This window comes from Salmo salar, chromosome ssa20 (assembly GCF_905237065.1).
Source record: "Salmo salar chromosome ssa20, Ssal_v3.1, whole genome shotgun sequence".
Lineage (NCBI taxonomy): Eukaryota > Metazoa > Chordata > Actinopteri > Salmoniformes > Salmonidae > Salmo > Salmo salar.
Window position 1 is genome coordinate 9,592,167 of NC_059461.1, and position 19,952 is coordinate 9,612,118.

At 46.2% G+C, this 19,952-nt stretch overlaps 1 protein-coding gene across 7 annotated transcripts in view; it reads right to left on the bottom strand.

Annotated features, from left to right (window-relative positions):
* The window catches only part of LOC106580148 (cotranscriptional regulator FAM172A homolog), a 199,266-nt gene extending 179,635 nt beyond the window's left edge, over positions 1-19,631 (bottom strand). For 4 of the 7 annotated variants that reach the window (XM_014160885.2, XM_014160890.2, XM_014160888.2 and 1 more), the window contains exons 1-6: positions 19,509-19,631; positions 18,661-18,813; positions 15,363-15,464; positions 12,601-12,701; positions 2,902-2,967; positions 1,639-1,830 (exon numbers count right to left, since the gene is read on the bottom strand). In XM_014160885.2, the coding sequence (XP_014016360.1) occupies positions 1,639-1,830; positions 2,902-2,967; positions 12,601-12,701; positions 15,363-15,464; positions 18,661-18,724 (525 nt within the window). In that variant the 5' untranslated portion in view covers positions 18,725-18,813; positions 19,509-19,631. The other 3 variants (XM_014160887.2, XM_014160886.2, XM_045704312.1) reach the window with 3 other exon arrangements.
* Positions 19,632-19,952: the final 321 nt, after the last annotated feature.

The window sequence follows — 19,952 nt, forward strand, 5'->3', positions numbered from 1 at the left end:
ATCCTAGATCTGTACCTAGAGGAAATTTCACTAAGAAGCGCCAACAGTAGTGGCTAATAGGTATCCAGCTCCATCCCAGAGTGGAAGAACTTCCTGTAAATGCCATGATGACGATGTGTCAAAGGCGTAAGGATACGGCTCCTTGTTTTATCATGATGAATGGACACGGCTATACTCACAGCGGTCTCTATATCTCGCCTGTCACTTTGTGTCTGAGGAACGCAACTCTCCAGGCAAATGTAATAATAACCAGTCGTACTGTAACACACACATCTCTGCTCCAGTCGCGCCGGCAAATAAACCTGGCCGTCTGCGCAAGTCTTTATGACATTTAGAAGGCGGGAGAGAGAGAGAAAGCAGGGATCTCCCCTAAGTCAATTTGAACGGTGGGCCGATTAAATTAGGCAGGTAGCTTAGGCCAGGTTGACAAATGAGCGCTGTGATGAGGGGGGAAATAAGAGTGTGGAAAACCTGGGGCTTCCGGCACGCTGACGCAGTCCTGCCGTACACAAGGGCACGGGGAGAAGAAATGAGAATCTAAATTACACTTCACACAACATCGGCATCACGGCTCGCGCTAAAACTTCACCTGGGTTTACACATTATGGATGGAAGTCTGCGGAGGAATGTGGCTGCCCTAAAAAAGGGGGTTTTCATTGGAGAGAGCCCTAACAAAACAATAGAATACCTCTCTGTGTCAGAGATGGAAGTGAAAGGAGAGATTCCAGGTGGTCTCAAAGCTTCCCGAGGCCCTCAGGCCTAGTTGACTCCTAAAGGCCTTTCTTCACTACCTCACATCACCACCATTATTTACAACATACTACCCAAACCTTGGCTATTTCTAGGGTACATGCTGAAGGAGGGCACGGCCGGGATGCCTTCCAAGGGTCTTCGAGTAAGAGGGGGTGTGAGAGCGAGACAGAGAGAGGTAGAAAGAGAAAGAAAGAAAAAGAAAGAAAGAAAGAGACGGAGGTAAAGAGAGAGAGAGAAAGATGCAGAGAGAGAGATAGAGTGTGTGTGTGTGTCGAGAGGGGAGCCTTGCTGATCAGGGAGCACGGTGGTGTGAAGCTGCTGCAGACCTGAGGGCTGACCTGCAGCTAAGACTCAGACAGACAGACAGACAGACAGACCACAGCCTAGAACACTGAACTGCAGCACTGCAGCTGGCAGTGTCACACAGGGGAATACAAAGACAGAGAGATAGAGGGGGGGGTGGGAGATTGAACAAGATGCATGTATAGAAATAGGCTACAGGCCTGCATACTCTCACAATAACCCGTTTATAAAATGACAAAGTATTCAACACAAATCAAAATTAAACCAAGACATATATACACCACAGAAACAACACAGAATCACATGTTCAATGTCCCTTACACACACACACAAACATTCGCAGCCTAGACGCATCTAAAAAGCCCCGGCCAAGCTACAGCCCTAACCAACCAGGCTACCATAAGTCACAAGGCCACACCCAGGTCTGCCATTCACGAAGACAAACAAGACTCATACCTAAACGCAATCTGCAGAGCAATCTGCAGACCCCATGGTTACCCCAACCACCTCTGCCAACCCAACACCTCTGTACCCCTGGCAGGTTAACCCCCCCAGTGTCACCCGGGTGGGCGGCGGCCCTACCTCCTGGGCGCGGGTGATGAAGGGGATCTGTGTTCCTGAGTCAAGGTCTTGGTTGATGATGAGGCGTCGTGCCCACTGGCCGGCCCGGACCACCCCGCACCCCTGGATGAGCACCAGCAGCTTGGCAGGGTTGGACATGGCATCAGCACTCATGTAGATGAAACTCCTGGGCTCCTCCTCTGTGGCATCCACCTGGTCACATGACACAGTATCATCCTTTCATTAGTGCAGCAATTTAAACAAATATGTAATCAAAATCATGTTCAGAAGTACAGTACTCGGAAGGAAGCATGGCCTTGTTAGCATGTTTTTGGAAGGCGGGCGGGTGGGACGGAGGGTCTGACATCCTGCGTAGTAACGAATAAGGCCCAATGCGTGTGTCCTCAACTGCCCTTGGATGGACGAGGTCCCCAGTGTGCCTAGAGGAATCTCTGAGGAGACACGCACTGTCCGTAAAAACCATGGGTGGCAGCTGCAAGAACTTAATCCAAGCAGACAAAGAAAAAGGGGAGGGGGCGAAATCTCAGCCTTTCTTCTCTTTCTTTCTCTTGTTCCCTCCTTCTATACTTGGCCCTGGTTAATCTGCTTAAAATCTGCGGTCACAAGTTCAACTCGAGGCAGGTGGACGGACCCACCACTACCACACACCCGCGTGCGCACACACTAGAACAGTGCGATATTCCGGCGGAATAACCAGATAAATAAGGCAGGCAGAGTGTAAAAGTGTACAGGTGTAATAAAAACTGGGTTAGCTAGGTGATTTATAGGTTGTTAGTGCCGTTAACGGCTACTCCCTGCCCCAGAACAACAGAGGTTGTAAACATTCACTATGAACAGGGGGTAGAGAAATGCTAAGAGGAAGAAGGACCAATCTTCCTCCTCAGAAACGAAGAGCAACGGGGGGGAAGTCAAGCCTGTGTTGAATGTTGGGATGAGCAGAGAGCAAGAATGCGCCAGTGACAGCGAATAAAGTCCCTTTGAGCGCATTTGAATGCAAAACAGATTAAGCCACAGCTTTTCCTGACTCAGAAACGACGTGTCACAAATACAGTTCATTTGTTGAGGAGACACTTTTGGACAAAGAGAGAGAAAGAAAAAAAAGCTGATTCCCTTCTCTCCGATCCTAGTTTTCCGGGGACACTCAATATCATAATCATTCTCGGAAGCCGACGCATTTACGTCAACTTTCACGTTTAATATCCCCTATAATCTTTAAAAGGCCTGAACGCCTCGTTTTTTTCCCCCTCACACGCAAATACTTACCGGCACGATTTCCTTTGTCAAGTTGCACTTTGTCTCCAGCAGTTGGTAAACATAATGCGTGATGATCTGAAAGACAAAGAAAAAAAACAGAAATCTTTATTTGCAACGAACACAACGGCACAGTTTGCGGTACACACCTCATGTTGACGTCACTTCCAAAACCATGTACAGCAACACAGCAAGAACAGCACCCAGCTTGAGTGAATAATCATGTACTTTTACTTGGTTCGTGTACACAGTGTATAGTCGGTGTATTTGGCCCCTAGACAGACAGGCGGTATTGTATGTGTGAGCTAATTGAAAGTGTTTGGAGTTGGGACGTGCCCGTGCTCTTGGAGCTCAGAGGGACTGGAGGGAATAGAGGGAATGGAAGCCAAGGGAGGAAATCTGTGATACAAGCACCGAGCTGATGTAAGACATGTTTATCCTCCCAGCCACAGCACTGAGGAACTTGTATACAGTGCAATTTCAACCCCAGGCCAACGGTTTCATGGTTCAATGACATCAACAACTTTCTTTTTAACCCCGTCTCCTCCCCTTTCTCTCGCTCCCTCCCGTTCGGACTCCTCGGCAGCTGAAAACATAAGGGCTTTTGTGGCGTCGTTATGTTTGGAAGCGAATGAGAGAGGGATGAGGGAGGAGGAGAAAGAACTTTGTGCCGGTCGTGTTTTGGCGTGTTTGTAGCGGATGATGATGATGATGTCTCAGCTGTGGGGGTTTGGGGGTATTAATCAGACGTGCCCAGCCTGGCATGGAGGTGCGGCGATGTGGTCTTGTGGCCCAAGCCGGGTGGGCGAGGACAAGGGGTATGTGGTGTGGCATGGTGTTGGTGAGGTCTGTGGCGTCTGGGGTGACCACAGGGACAGCTGGACAGGCCAGAGTCAGGTCCCTCCCTGTCCTCTGTGTTTGTGTTCGCTTTAGCCGGACTCCCTGGAGCCACACAGGAAACCAAGGGGCTGGGAGGGAGAGACGAGGCGCCGTGGAGGCAGAGCGTGTCAGGTCTGAGCCCTGAGACACACAGGCACACACAAACTGAGTGACCACTGTCACACTGTTGCCTAGGTACTTAAACCTATTTACATCGGTACAATACAACATAGTTTTGGGGTATGGGTGTACTACCAGATAGCAGTATGGTACAGTCACAGGATCCAATACAATACTCCACAACATTGCACAGAGTTAAACCAGTACCTAGTTCAGTATTCAAAGCCCACAGTCTCCTCTAAGCAAAGTCAGAGGGAAAAGGCTAATACCAATCATTATAACCACATGCTCTTTTAAAGCCAAAAGAAAGTCATTGCTAACCTGATTATGTGTCTAAAGAAACACATTATGGACAAATGATGCCATGAGATATGATTAGGAGGGATTAGCCAATCGCAGGCCTGGCGGACAGACCAAATGAGATGACAGATTTTACCATTTGACCCGCTAGATGAGGAACGCTCCGAACGCTAAGAGATATAGCTGTGGCCACATCAGCTAATTCACTAAATGTCAGGCTCCCTGATGAAGACTAAAATGATTGCGAGGCTCAATATGCAAGTTTTTAATGGCATCAATAACCCTAGCAGGAAATTTCATTTGTGCTACATTATTTGTTCAGCGCCTCAGGTGGCCTGAAAACCATCTGATGTGGAAAAAGATAAGGAATGGGGAGGTGGGGGAGGGGGACTGAGAGCGAGGGTGGACTGAGAGCGCGTGTGTGAGTGTGGGTGTGTGTGCGCGCACGCACGCACGCATATGTAGGCAGAGCATGCATGAAGCATAGTGTATATGTGCTGTTTCGTGTGTGTCTGTCCGCCGGTACACAGAGGTCTTTGTTCAGGTTGACAGACAGGCCCAGGGTCAGGATACAGGGGCTTGCTGATTGGAGTCAGATGAGGAAGCACAGCTCTGAGATCAGTATCACTCCAGGCCCGGATGAGAGAGAGAGGGAGTCCACACACAAGCCCAAAATAACAAACCCCACAGAGTACTTTTTAATTCATTTTACCCTTATTTATTATTTTACAAGGTAAGCTGACTGAGAACACATTCTCATTTACAGCAACGACATGGGGAATAGTTACAGGGGTGAGTAGGGGGGATGAATGAGCCAATTGGAACCTGGGGATGATTAGGTGACCATGATGGTATGAGTGACAGCTTGGGAATTTAGTCAGGACACCAGGGTTAACACCCCTACTCTTACAATAAGTGCCATGGGATCTTTTTTGACCACAGAGAGTCAGGACACCCGTTTAAACGTCCCATCCGAAAAACGGCCCCTCTACACAGGGCAACGTCCCTTATTACTGCCCTGGGGCATTGGAATATTTTTGGGTGGACCATCCAACACCACTTCCAGCAGCATCTGGTCTCCCATCCAGGGACCGACCAGGACCAATCTTGCTTAGCTTCAGAGGCAAGCCAGCAGTGGGATGTAGTGTGGTAAGCTGCTGGCAACATGGTCAACATAGATGACATGGTTACAGAGTAAAAAATATCATATGCTGATGGGAGCTGTAACCACCACACACACACACACACAAACAGGCAAAGAAGTGCAAACACACACACACTACAAGAAACTTCACTACTACGAGAAAATGGCTACAATCGCCGCGTGGGCCTCAGCCATCTCTCTCTGCAGCCGATCAGCGGCATAAGCTACAGCACTTTGTCACATCATTAACACAGTGTTATTAGTCTTATAATGAAAGGCCTGGCCCTGCAGGTAGTGGAGGAGTGCTAAGTGGTTCTGTCTCTCTCTCCCTGGAGCCATGTCTGTCTGGGGCTGGCTGCTGGTGCTGCTGAGGTTGATTGTGATAGTGGGGGTGCACTCAACACTGACGAGGATTGGGGACATTTGGCTGATGCCCCCCCCAAAAAAAACTGCCCAACTGTCAAAATTAGACGTACTGCCGGTATTACTTAAACTACTCGCTGTGGCAAAAATGACAGCGCGGCAAAGTGTGGCGAGGAAGATGAGGAGGAGGAGGAAGACGCATGTACCCCTGACCCCGTTGAACCTGTGACATCAGTTGGATGATGTCTCCACATGTCTCTGAAAGCAGCGTAGCGCTCACCACCTCCACAGCCCAGCCAGGTAGCCCACATCCCAAGGTCTCCTCTACTCATCAAGGCCGGGCGTTTCTAAACAGACCCTTCCGTCTCCCTTTCTCTGGGGGGGGGGGCCTATGTGGTTCGTTTGAGGGGAAGTGCTGTGGTGACGTACCCCACGGTGCCCCAGGAACCAGGAGGAGCAGAGAGGAAGGAAGGGTTTACAGGAGGGCCCAGTCTGTGGGGGGGAGGGAGGGAGGAGAGAAAGGTAATCCTAAGGAGCATGTGTGTGGCCGGTGCCAGCTCCCACTGCGGTAGACAGCTGAGATTGGAGGGAGAGAGGGTGGGTGACTGGCCTTGACCAAGCGCTTTCCACTGAGTGGGCGAGCGATAGCCCCCCCCTCAACGACCCTCTCCTACCCTTCTCTTCTCTCTACTGCCCACATCATCTCACCCCCCGGTTAAGGCCTTAATGAAGACCACTGTGTTGGTAAGTCGATCTGTTTGTAAACTAACCTGGTGGAAAAACCCTCTTCAAACTAACAAGGGAGGGCCTTCCTCAGATAGGGGGGGGGGGTAGAATCCAGACCTCCCACATTGTGTAATGCTCTCTGATTACTCCAGTCATGCTTGGTCCAGCTGACCTCTCGAGGCGATAAGGAGATGATCCACCGGACATGGTGGTGGGGGGAGAGGAGGAGGGGATAAGGGTTATCGAAGATAAAGGGGGTGGAGGGAAAGGTGGGAGAGGAGGGGGTGAATGTTGCCCCGGACAAGGAAGGTGGGGGGAAAGGTGGGGAGGAGGGTACAACTAGGGTTGCAAAGCTATCAGTAATTTGCCAAAGTTACCAGCATCTTCAGCAATTTTGGTAATTAACAGAAAATCTATGGCAATCTCTCGTAATTTATACTTGAATATTTTTTTTTAACAATTATTCACATATTTGATTCATTTATTATATCTGTGTCCATATTGTCCATACAGCTCTAGTGGATAGACCATATGGTTCAATAGAAAACAGCCTAATTAATGAAAAAAGCATCTAATCAACAACAGCATTATTACCACTGCAACTTGTCCAGCTATTTACTTTATTCACAACTGCCACCACCAGTTTGACGCCAAAATATTGACAGCAAATACATACTGACAGAGTCAAATAAATAACATTTTGTAAAAACAGTTATACATAAAGGATATTTCATGCTGAACTCCTCATATTAAACACCAATAGTATTCACTAAGTTGATGGTTTTTATTTAGGATCACGTTTTACAGCTTTGTCATTCTCATTTAAAATTATCTTATTCAATTCTTTCATATATTTTACATGTGATGATGCCACACAGAGGGCCAGAGATGATTACAGACGCCTGTGATAATCTGAAGTACCCAAAAGGGCCACTAGATGTCTTGTGATAGGTTACATAAAATCCTTGAAAGATACCAACATTCTGGTAGTTTACTGGTCAACTTCTAAAGTTTCCAGTAAAATACCCTCCCTTTGCAACCCTAGTTACAACTGACATGGGGGGGGATGGGAGGAGGTGAGGGTTACCCCAGGTCTGACCGTAGCTCAAAAGCCCAAACACAGACAACAAGTGGCTATGGAGCAGGCCTGCCCTGCTCTGTCCAGTGGTGGCTAGAGATGTGGGCCTGAGGAATGGGAGAGTGAGCTCTACAGACTGTACTGGCTGGTTTAAGTATCGCTCTACCGCCACACTTCCCAAACACAGAGACAGAGACAGACAGACAGAGAGAGACGAGAGCAGGCAGTCCGGAGCTCTCTCTAAAAGCCACTTACGCAGAGAGGAGGCACACGGCGACGATATCAAAGCTGTTTACATAATGAAAGTGAGGAGAGCTCGGCATGGTTACAGTGACAGGGCCCGGAAAAGAAACGCTTCTTCTTTACGGAAGAATAGAAAAAGATGAAGAAACTCCCCAAACAACAACAAAAAGACAACGGCAGCAGTAAAGCAAAGCTACAGGAGAAGAGAGCAAAAGGAAGAATAGTGTTTATTTTAAGGGTTGGCTTGTCTAACATCAGGCTGAGATTTAAAATAGAGTCAACTGTTGTCTTACTTCAACCCCCTCCCGTCTCCTTTTTTTTTTATCAGTGGGGTATATGGAAGAACAAAGCTGATGCACTCCCAAAGCAATTCCCACAAGGTCCCTGTGTTGTGTGTGCCTGTATCTGGGGGAAGTTTGTTCTCCGGAGAGAGGGAGGGAGAGAGGGAGGGGGGTGTCTGCATGGAGGCTCATCTCACTTCCTCTCCCGCTCTCCCTCCTCTCAGGCTACGCACTGTGCTGCGCTGCACTCCTTAATGGCAGTCTAATGACCACCTCAGGTGTTACCTCAGAAGCCGGCCGAGGGATAATTCACTTTTAAAGTACGGCGCCGTGGCTGCCTGTGCTTAGGCTCTCCTCCCTTCCCCACCCACCCTCACTCCCTCCCTCCCTCTCTACCAGCCGCGCCGTGGGGTTCGAGGAGTGATGAGATGCGATAAATCAAGAGAGACAGCTGCCATTTTGCTCCTCTTTAGAGGGATCCTCTTAACTTCCAAAACAAAACGTCCGTGACTGATAGGCGTGTGTGGGCTCGCCGTTGCCGTCGCACGCCCTGCTTCCCATCTCGCTCACGGGTATACAGTAGAGCAGAGGCCTACTGCTTCCTCCCTGGGTGGGTGAAGCTGGGCGTGTCTTTTTGCCATTTCATCATTACACTTCACTCCTTTGAAAACGTAACATGACCATACTCACGACTACATAAAATACCAGATTATATCAGCATGTACTGCTCATTTGGTCAATTCAACTGCATGTACAGCACACACAGGACCCACTGGTGTTGACGACTAGCTTCGAGCTCGTCTTCGCAAAACTGGCTCTACTGTATAAAGGGATGAGCCAACGATACACACAGCGGAGAGAGAGAGAGAGACAGAGCGAAACACACAAAGAGAGAGAGAGATCTTCACAATACAGCCATCTGGCTGAGCCCAGGTTCATTAGAATATTGTGTGTGTGTGTGTGTGTGTGTGTGTGTGTGTGTGTGTGTGTGTGTGTGTGTGTGTGTGTGTGTGTGTGTGTGTATGTATGTGTGTGTCATCCCACAGATGCAGGGAGGTGGGGAGAAAAATCCTCATTTATTAACAGCTTAATTCAGCTCCATCTGGGCCTGGCATCATGCTTGTCATCTATCAGGGGGAACTATCACTTACAGCAACAATTACACTTTCACTGAGCCCTACAGGGCCCAGGTCACCCTGATTCTACACACACAGGCATGCAAGAACGCACACACACACACATAACCTCAAAGGTAATCCTGGAACACACACGCTCACGAATAGCTTATGAAGAACTGCAGAAGTGTGCATGCATGCACACACACACTTGCTGAAATAGACAGACACAGCTCCAAGGGGTACTAGATAGCGTTCAATGATGCAGATCAAACAATGATCTCTCATTCGTGTGTGTGTGTGTGTGTGTGTGTGTGTGTGTGTGAGAGAGTGTGTGTAGTGGGTTCGGCTAAGACAATAGTGAGAGATATTAACACGGGGAGAACGTGGATCGGCTGACTGAGCACGAGGCAGGCGTTTCAATTTCCCCCGCAGCCCCCAGAGGGCCCCCCCCACACACACACACACACACACACACACACACACACAGTAAGTTAATGCCTCCATCTCTCTCTGTTTTCCCGTCAATATCAACACCAGGACAGAACGGGTGAGGCTGAGGGGAAGGGGATAGCTGCTGGGCTACAACTAGCTTCAGTTCACTACCAGGTCGTGGTTCACTCAACGGTCAAATAAAATACATCTCCTTTGAAACAACGATCAGCACTAAATCACGATGGGAATATAACTAGCATACCGTCCCCCGTCGTGCCTATGTGTGTAGCATAGCCTGGCGCTGCGTAGCGTAGCGATGCTGCCTGGGTTCCTGTCGTACTAATGGAGATGTCAGAGCAGGGATGCTCTTGCCCCTGTTCCCTGGCCGATGGAGGCTTTTTGATGCATTAGGTTTAATCTGGCTGACAACATGCAGAGAAGACCAGGGCTTTCACACACCCCACTCACACAGATACCAGAACAAACAGCCTTTAATCGCTGCACAAGGTCTTATCCAAACAGGGAGAACAGATGTGACGCTTCTGCCGTTCACATACACGAATGCACGCACGCACACCCACATATCCACAGGGATCGACACAATAGCAGTTTATTCAACAAACAGCACCTTAAATGATTGGCTTCGTGAGGCTGGTATTCAGAGGTTTTCAAACAACTCAATTCAATATGCTAATTCACCACAAACTGGGACATCATAAAAACCCGTTCATGTAGACTACAGTGAAGGATTTGTGCTCCTTGGAAAGATCTTCGCATTGAGCTGTAAAATATATAAATAAAATGAGAATACTTATTAAAATCTGGGCCCACAATGCAATGCCCCTGCATTCAACCCCAGCTGCGAATCTTTCCTCTACGCCGGCCATCGAGACATCGTCCGCCCATTCAGACGAGGCTGAAGTGCAAATTGGACATCTGGTGCTGTGATGCCTCTCACAATGTGGCCGCCATTTCTCCCTAGCACTGCACTGTCATAGCTAGCTCTGCTCTGAAGACTGGCAGGGCCATAGAAGAGAGGGAGGGAGGGAGAGCGAGAGACACAGAGCAACAGAGAGAGACAGAGAGAGATAGATAGAGGGAGCGAGAGAGAGACACAGAGAGAGAGAGAGAGAGAGAGAGAGAGAGACACAGAGCGACAGAGAGAGAAACACAGAGCAACAGAGAGACAGAGAGCGCGAGGGAGAGACAGAAAGCGAGAGAGAGATGATGCTAGCCCCCACCCATGCAGGTTGGGTGGGCGCCCTCTTGCACATACACCAACCCCCAGGGACAGTCATGGAAGGGCATAGCGTCTCCTTGCTTCCCTTTCCACCCCTGCACAATGCATATTGGGTAGTGCACCCACTCCAGGGCGGTTGGTTGATCGAGGGCATGCATCCTTCAGGAGGGCCGTCACAGACAGACAGACAGACAGACAGACAGAGACAGACAGACAGACAGACAGACAGACAGAGACAGACAGTACTAACCAGCAATAGCCACGCACCTCTCTGTAAGTCTATTCCAATATCTCGTTATCACAGCTAGCTTCACCATTGGCAAAGCCTTTACGTTCTCAATGAATGAGACGGCGCCTCTTTTAAACCACAGAATGGCAATACCATATTAGCTCCTTAACGAATTAACTAAACGTCTGGGTCTGCGCCTGATGTCTGAGTTCAGGAAGTTTAAATGACTGTGTTCTCAGGACTACTCCAATCCGCACGACCAAATATTTGCTTCCAGCGTTTCAGATGCTGGCGAGATACCAGCAGGAGAAAGGGAGCCTTCAACAAAAAGATAGTTCACAAAGGACGTACCTGGATTAGAAATTAAACACACAGGTAAATCCCACCAAAGAGTCCATCTTTCGCTTTAAACTTGAAAGAACGCAGGGAACAATTAAAAGCAAAATAGCGGGGTTGCAAATGAAACAAAAGATTTACCAAAGAAAAGCATTGGTTTGGGTTTAGCTCATGCATATTGCATGGGTTGAGACAGAGTGAACGCAAAGTGAACTTTTGGGTGAGGTGTGACAGTGTGATGTGTACGTCACACATCAGTCAGTCCCGTCCGTCTGTCAGGGGCTAACCTAACCTTCAGGCTGGTAATCCTGACAAACGGATATCAAATACAATTGTATTGGTCACTTACACATCTTTAGCAGACGTTATTGCGGGTGTGGCGAAATACAGTATGTAGGCCTACATTGTGTGACATATGAGCTCTGTGTAGCTGCGTCGCCATATACCAGCATACTTACCAACGCTGTATGACACACACACACACACACACACACACACACACACACACACACACACACACACACACACACACACACACACACACACCTGATAGAGCAGTGAAAGTGTCGAGGGCCTGGTGGGATTAAGGCTGTTTTGAATGTGAAGGTGTAACCAGCACAACCGCTGAGCCAGTTATAAATCAGGGCTTGATCACTCAAAACACAACACACACACACACACACACACACACACAAAGACGGACGTCCACCACTGCTGCCAAGGAGGATCCACCACGTCCTGCCAACCACCATGCCCACAAACACACATCACTCTCAAGAGATGTGCCAGGCAGAGCCAAACACATTATGCATAGACGCCCTTAGAAGACAACTCCGAGGAATAAAACAACACACACAGTCATGGTGGTGTCTGTGTGCGCGCGCGGTGCGCGTGTGTTCAATACCGCTCTGAATCAAATCAAAGAGTTATTCAATCTTGGGAGCACAGATACAACAAAATCAGCATCCAAGTTTTGTCCTTAATAATACAATATGGTAGGGAACTATTCTCTCATTTACTCAAATTCAGGGATCCATTCCTTTCCTCTTTTATCTTGTTTTAACGAACTTCCTATCCTATAGTAAAACTGACATTTTCCAGTACAAAAGACAAAGGAATATAGTAATGCAGAAGTGAAAATGACAATATAAGATATGTCCTGATGATTGATAGACAGAGTTAGAGAGGGATGAAGACGGGGAGGAGCAGTAACAGGACCTACCTCTCCCAGGGCCTCGTAGCGTTTCTGGTTCCACCTGTGGAGATCCTCCCGGGCGTTGAATACATACGCCTCGCCCGTCGTGGTGTGCCTCAACCTGCCCTCTGATAGGCAGACAGACAGAGGGAGATAGGCACAGACAGACAGGCACAGACAGACACACATACAGACAGACAGAGACCGACAGAGAGACAAACAGAGAGACATACAGACAGAAACCGACAGGTAGACAGGGAGATAGACGGACAGAGACAGGAAGATAGACAGAAAGACAGACCGAGAGAAAGACAGAAGGACAGACAGAAACAATGTTAATTGAGGCCAATCATTGAGACTGATTGAAACCCTCTCCAGGGGGATTAGTGGGGAGACTTCTTTCAGTATCTCAAGTATTTTTGATCCAGGGTAGGGGTCATTCTAGCAAACAAATTGAAACATAACTTACAAATTGAAAAATCCTCAGAGAAAATAGCAGGCAGTTTCAAATTCACGGGCTGAATATCAATTAATCAATCAATCACAGTGGCCATTCAAAATGGAAACGACCTCAACTATAAGCGTTCAACTGCGGTTGGGACATGCATGGCAGAAGGGTCTGGAAGGAGAACGTTCGACCAATTCCTCAGGTTCCGAAAGTAAGAGAAAACTAAACGCTGTTCAAACCGACTGCTGCTTAATGACGTCAGGAAAGCTGATGATAGTGTGAGGGGTGGAGCGGTGCTTGTTAGGTTTCTACCGCCGTACGGACATGCTGAGGTAGTTCCGCCCTGTCAAAAGAAGCAAACTAGCTTTGACCTTCCGTTCAAACTGAGCCCCATGCTTTTCTGCGCCTCTCTCTCTTCACGCAATTAAAAGCGTTTGTGGCTTCGGTTCCCCCCCCATCTGGCAGGTACAAGGAGCGCTCTTTCCAGTCACGAGTCCAACGGCCTTCTGGGACGTCTGGCAGCTCAGGCCCAGACAGCAGGTGTGGCGTGAACGCAATCTCCTTCTCATTCCTTCTTTATCTCTCTCTCCCTTTTTTTCCCTCATCCTGGCCTCGTCACATTTGTCTGTAGCCATATCCACCTGAGATGTGAGGAGAGAGAGAGAGACACCACAACTGTTCCCCACACTGCCTTTGAGGCTGGGCTTTGAATGTCAGCCAATCAGCATTCACTCTCATTGACCCTGGTAACTCCAATGCCACCGCTCTCTACCAGGCCTAGCCAGCGGGGAGTGACTGGGTGCAGTGTATGTGCATTAGGAGTTACATTACGGCAAAAGTGTATGAATAATTGTGTGGAAACTAGGGATACAAACACAAATTCAGAGTTTACAGGGAGGAACTTTTTAACACCTGTGTTTATTTTCATAGCCCAGGTTCATTTTACAATAACAGCTAAATGAGGAACAAGCAGAGAATAATATGATGAGGGAGAGAGCAATTCAAGACTTGTAGCTTTTCTCAAACTAAACAATTATCCCTGCGTCGGTTTAATGCCTCCAAAATACAGAGGTTTACAATGAGGCCATCTATCCTTCCGTTGACACTGCAACATAACGAAGCGCAAAACAGTGTTCAATTTAATTGTGACCTCTAACAACTGCAAAACGCATAACGCTGAAATACTCAAAAGTATACAACCCAAATAGCCGGAGGGTCTCATACTTTCTCAATTATTCCGCAGCGGCAAACCCCGGCCAAACAAAAGCATCATGTTAAGATAAAAGACTGCATAAGCATTTTCATCTCTCCCTAAATTGCACCACTTTGCACCCTGTTATCGTGTGATAAATCTTACACTGCTTACTCGCCCGGCATTACAGCATTTTGCTTTCATCGTTAGCTGTTAGACAACATTTAGCACCGAAAAGCCAGTTTGTCAACACGGAGAACTAATAGCTAGCTTGTGCCTAAGAGATGGGCACGGGGGGAGGGTATCGGTTTAAAAAGGCGCCCGCGGAAAAGTACCTTGAAGAAATCAATTATACATTCACGGTGGTGAGAGGAGAGATCTACTAAACAACGGTGTGTGTGTGTGCGCGCGCGCATACGTGCTTGTGTGTATACGAGAGTTCAGCTCCATCGCCTCCACAACACGGCCTCTCAGAGGATTATGCTTCCGCAACTTTTCTCCTCTTTTCTAGCATAATTAGCATGCCGTTCTCGATTTTGAGGCTTAATTAGGTGTACATAACCTTGGATTTCCAGTAATGAAAAACCAGAGGGCTACTGTGATGAAGCCATCATCTTTATAATTAAGATACCTGTATCAACTGTACACAGCCTCCTATATATTCATTTCATTACATGGTCATATTTCTTTATACACTATATAGACGTAGGCTAACTTTGCTGCTGGAGTGAAGAATACCGTAGTCATGGCAGCGCTGAGCCGGAGGGACTTTAGTTTGAATAGAAATTATATTCTTGGAGAGGAGAGTGAAGAAAGACACCCAGGCAGGCTCCTCAGAAGTGGCAGCCCGGGCCTGTTCTTAGGCCAGGTTATGCAAATCCTCCGTCAGATTGAGCGCAAGGCTGAGTAGGTTACTGACAGGCCGTATAGTACACAACATGTCCTCAGCCACAGTACAGCCACACAGTCAGCAGAGACTGTGACAGAGAGAGAGAGAGAGAGAGAGAGCAGTGCAGGAGAAAGAAAAGAAAGAAAGAAAGAAAGAAAGGAGGGGGAGAGGCCACTGGGGGAATATTAAGAGCCAAACACACCAGGCCTCACCTGGGATGAAATAATCCATACATACAGAATATAAATGATATGACTTACGCTCGTTGAAGGCATACTCAAACTCTTCAAGCGTCTTGGGGAAATTGAGCGGAGGTTCGTCCTTCTTCATGAGTTCGTCCAGGTCTATCCTGGACAACAGGTCTGGGCCAGGTGTGGGGAGGGACACAGGAAATCTATATTAGCTACATTTGCACTTAGCCATGCTAAAACACAGTGGGCGGACTTTTCGTGGTGCAAAATCATTGTGCAAAGTGCAACAGAAAAATACCATGAACCTCAATCTGTTAGCGTGATTTAATTTGACATTTTTCTTCAACAATGTGTCTTATAAGGAGGCAACTACTTATGTATTGCTCAGTATAAACTCTTTACAAACATTTGCCTTCTTATAACAAACGTTGTTCTAAATTAAATCACACTGCGAGATTGAGTTTTACAGTGTTTTTCCGCACTTAGCACAATGATTCCGCAATATGAAAATGTTGCTCAAAGGCAGTCATACAGAATATAGGCCTAGCTTCATCTCATCTGCTGCTTAATTTGTTTGTTTTTATGGATCCCAGGACTCCCAGGGGCCATACTTGTGAACTTTTGCTTAGACCATGGCTTAAACCATTAGTCTAAAATGGCTAGCTGCTAGCTTTTCTCATAGGTCAACCTGGCCAAATTACCCACGATGCTGAGGACCTCCAGCTGATAATTCTCCGGTAACAAAATGACAAATCAACCCATCAGTGACCTTAAAAAGTAGAGCCCATCCAATTGCATTTGTTCAACAGGTCAAATTGGCCACCAGAAGCAGATTGTTAAAGCAGATTGTTATATTTGTTACCCATGGTTTAAGTGAAGTGTGCCAATATATTGTTGCATGATGCTTCCTTGACTAGGCTACTGACATCATACAAAATTCAAAAGGGTTTTCGCATACGTGACAAAATTACACGGTTTTGCTCATCCATTCAACACGCATCCATGCACTGAAAAAGACTAGGAGGATCATATAACATGTAACTTTGCATTCAGACATCGTAAAAGTCAAAAGACTCTCGCGGTGTTGTCAAACAGCAGTCATTTACCCATACTGCTAGCCTGGAGTGGTAGTGTGATCGATTAAAGTAATCTACTCCATGGTGTTGGCATATGGTGGCTTTGACTTGGAATCCCATTTGGGTCAAGATTATTTTTAAGGAGAAAACCCTCCACTGCTGGTCCTCAATTGAAATAGAGCAAATGTGACGAAGTAGCCGGTTATCAAAACACATATAAAACCTTAAAGTTTAGAGGTCTATGTCATTTTGCCTATATTCATTGTGGGGACTGATATTTCTGTATTAGACCTATCCATAGCCTGTGTTTTGGTCTGAGTGTTGCCTGCTCTTCGATTCACGGCACAACCACAAAATAACTATTTAAACCGACGTTAGGCGACCGTGTCCAAAAAAACGGTGTTGATATAGGTGTACACTAGCACAGCTAAAAACACATCCATGACAATGAAGAACGCTCTGTTCTTGATCAGAATGTCTATATAGGCTAGTCCAGTCAGTAAATAGCATGTTCAAAAATTGACAGGAAAGCACAATCAAATGATGTGTCTTTTACTGCATCGGCGTGGTGGGAAAAGTACCCAATTGTCATACTTAAGTGACTGTCACTTAACATACTGTGACAATTGTTGCTGAGGGGACCATCTTGGTTGAACAGAATGTAACTAATTAAAAAGGCTAGGTATTCTGTGCAATAGTAGTGTTTCCTCTCATTATAGCGTCATAATATACACTATCACTAATTGGGCCTATTACAAAAGGAAACAAAACCTAGGCTATTGGACGTGGTTAGCGGTCATAACAAAAAAACACTGATTGCTACATACCTTTTTTGACTTTTACATTAGCAATACCCTTCGAATAATATAACTTATGCCTCATGAGCTTAGTTCAACTGTGTTACCCCATCAGAACCCAAAATATAATCTTGTTTACTCCATTATTGTTTGTTAACAATGAAACGTAAACAAACACCGTATAGCCTCAAAACATGGTTAAAACCATCATTTTGATATCAGGGACGTCCTTGCACCCATAGCGTTGTATGAATTAGATGTTTTTTGTGCCTGATTCCCAAATACCGTTTTCTCCTTTTTTGTTTTCCAGGTTTATGTTTTCCCCATTTTTGGGAGGGGGCGGGGCTCTCAAAATCATACTTATTTAATAGAAAAACAACTAAATTGTATGTTCTAAGTCCATAAAAATGCTTAAACCACATCAGGAGACCACTTTGAGATCTGGAAAATAAATGGAACACATTTGGATTTTGGGGTGTAGTTACCCTTTTACTGCCATTGTTTTTGATTAGTGGTGTTTCTGTAGCGCTCATAAAATTGCTGAGTTTGCAAAACAAATGGCCACTGGATTGATGCAAATAATCATTATATCGTTCTGCCAGGTAGGCATACGCTACTTGGTAGTTAAAATATAACCAGAAGGTTACAATTAGCATCATTGCTAACGGCTACAGAAAGTGTAGACATGCAGGCGCGCACACACACAGAAATAAGCTTTATCTCATGAAACCAACACTTTATATGTTGCGTTTGTATTTTTGTTCAGTATAAGTTCAATAAATGTCGTTTTCCTACGACGTTCAACAGATTTTTGAATATTGTTGAATTCCGTGATTCCGTCCGCGTTCTTCACAATGCAGACTTTATAGGGCCCTAAGAGTGGTTACAATACTCCAGCCCCATCCCTCAGCTGTTTAACAAAACCGAGGTGGGGTTCCTGCTTTGTTATTGTTTGAACTACAAATTGCCCCTTTAATAGTCTCCCGATCTGTTCCATATAAATGGTTGGTGTTCAGCCTTTATAGGGAGAAGCATCCTTAATAGGCTTAGGTTTAACCAGTCAATTCAAACATGGCTATGTCCCATCTTTACTGGAAACTGTGGAAAGACAAAGTGGTTGTTGAGAGGAGAAAATCTCAAACCTATAGGCTTCAGCCTAAGAGGGCAAGCACATTTCTCCCTTTAGCAGGATCAGACTAAAGTCCTTCCTACTCTAATAGACTTAAGTCCCCTCTGCAAACAAATGTTGATGCAAACAGTAGGCATAGCTGACAGACAGTTGGAGCGGGCTGAAGATAGTTAGATGAACCCACCTCCACAACTTGCACTTTTCACAAGTCTCCATTCGCCCCGAAAACAGACATTACCTTGGACACAAGTTTGCTCGTTTATCAATTACTTTCGAGCTGCGAGTCTGCACAGCAAAATACAATATTTTCAGGGTACTATACACAAACCCAAACTCATCTGCACAAGGAAGGAAATACCAGTTACCTAGTTGCTCACCTTTCAGGGCAGTAGTTTTCTCTTTATTCTCTTGACCGGGAATCTGGGCCATAGTTATCCACAAAATTAACTGTATAAAAGTACAGGGTCAAGTAAGCATGGAGCTTCTCTTCTTGTGGATCACTGCTGGTTAGCGTTACTCTACATGGAAGGGAATAGAAAATGATTGATTGTTTGTAGAACAGTAGTTAGTTACAATGTACTTTAACAACGACATTGTTTGTATTGTAGAGGGAGGTACATTATAGTGAAGGCAGCACATTCATTTCTAATAATAGTAACAAGGAATGATTTCACACAGGTATGCATAAGGCATTGTATCCATCTTGAGTAACGTTAGTTAGCAAGGCACACAGAAAACCACTTCCCCTTACAATTTCATTTCTGGCATTTCTTGGCACCACTGTTGTAACCACACTGCATTGCGCGGTAACATAACGACTATCGTGTAGTTATTGCATAGCCTAATTTAATGTGGCTAGGCAATGTAGACTATTTAGCTAGCTAAACAATAAACATGCAGAAGTGTGCAACTAAGTTAACTAGCTAGCCACCTTAGCTAGCTGGAGTACCAACAAACACTGCCATATCAAAACGCGTATGTTACAATTTATACAACGCAGGGCGAACGACTGTCTAGGTCAAAAGACAGACACAGGCAACCCAGATGTATTCATGCATAAAATAACAACCAAATGCTAGGGACAGAGTGCATTTATGCCAGTGAAGGCACGTCCAAGAGAGAAGCATTCGTTTCACACGTGTGCATGGCAGACGTAAACGCCAGTGAAATACTACTTTATTTTACAGTCATGCATTTAGCTTCAAACACATACCACCACTACAAGCGAATATCCAAAATAACAATAAGCCAGCATCCCCTGCTTCCTTAAAATGTAGAAAAACAGGAAGGAATCTCAGAATTGGAAGCTTCCGGGTTACCGAGACAACCGTCTGGAAGGAATATTTAAAGGGACAGCTCCACGCTTGTTTCACCCACCATGGTTCACACTGGAATAATCACATTCGATTTTCTCATCCTATGCGCCCCCCCCCCCCACCACCACCACCACCACATCCCTACAACAATGTTTTCAAAAGTATAAGCAGTTTTAATCCTCCAAAATAAACATTATATCCCAAAGGCAGGATAGGTTTACTGCTCGAATAAATATGTGTCCTTACATTTGCTCAGGGATATCAAAGAGTCCTAACTCCTGGAGAAGCATATTCTCATCCTAAACATTAGAATAAGCTCTTCTTTGGAATTCCCTCCTGTG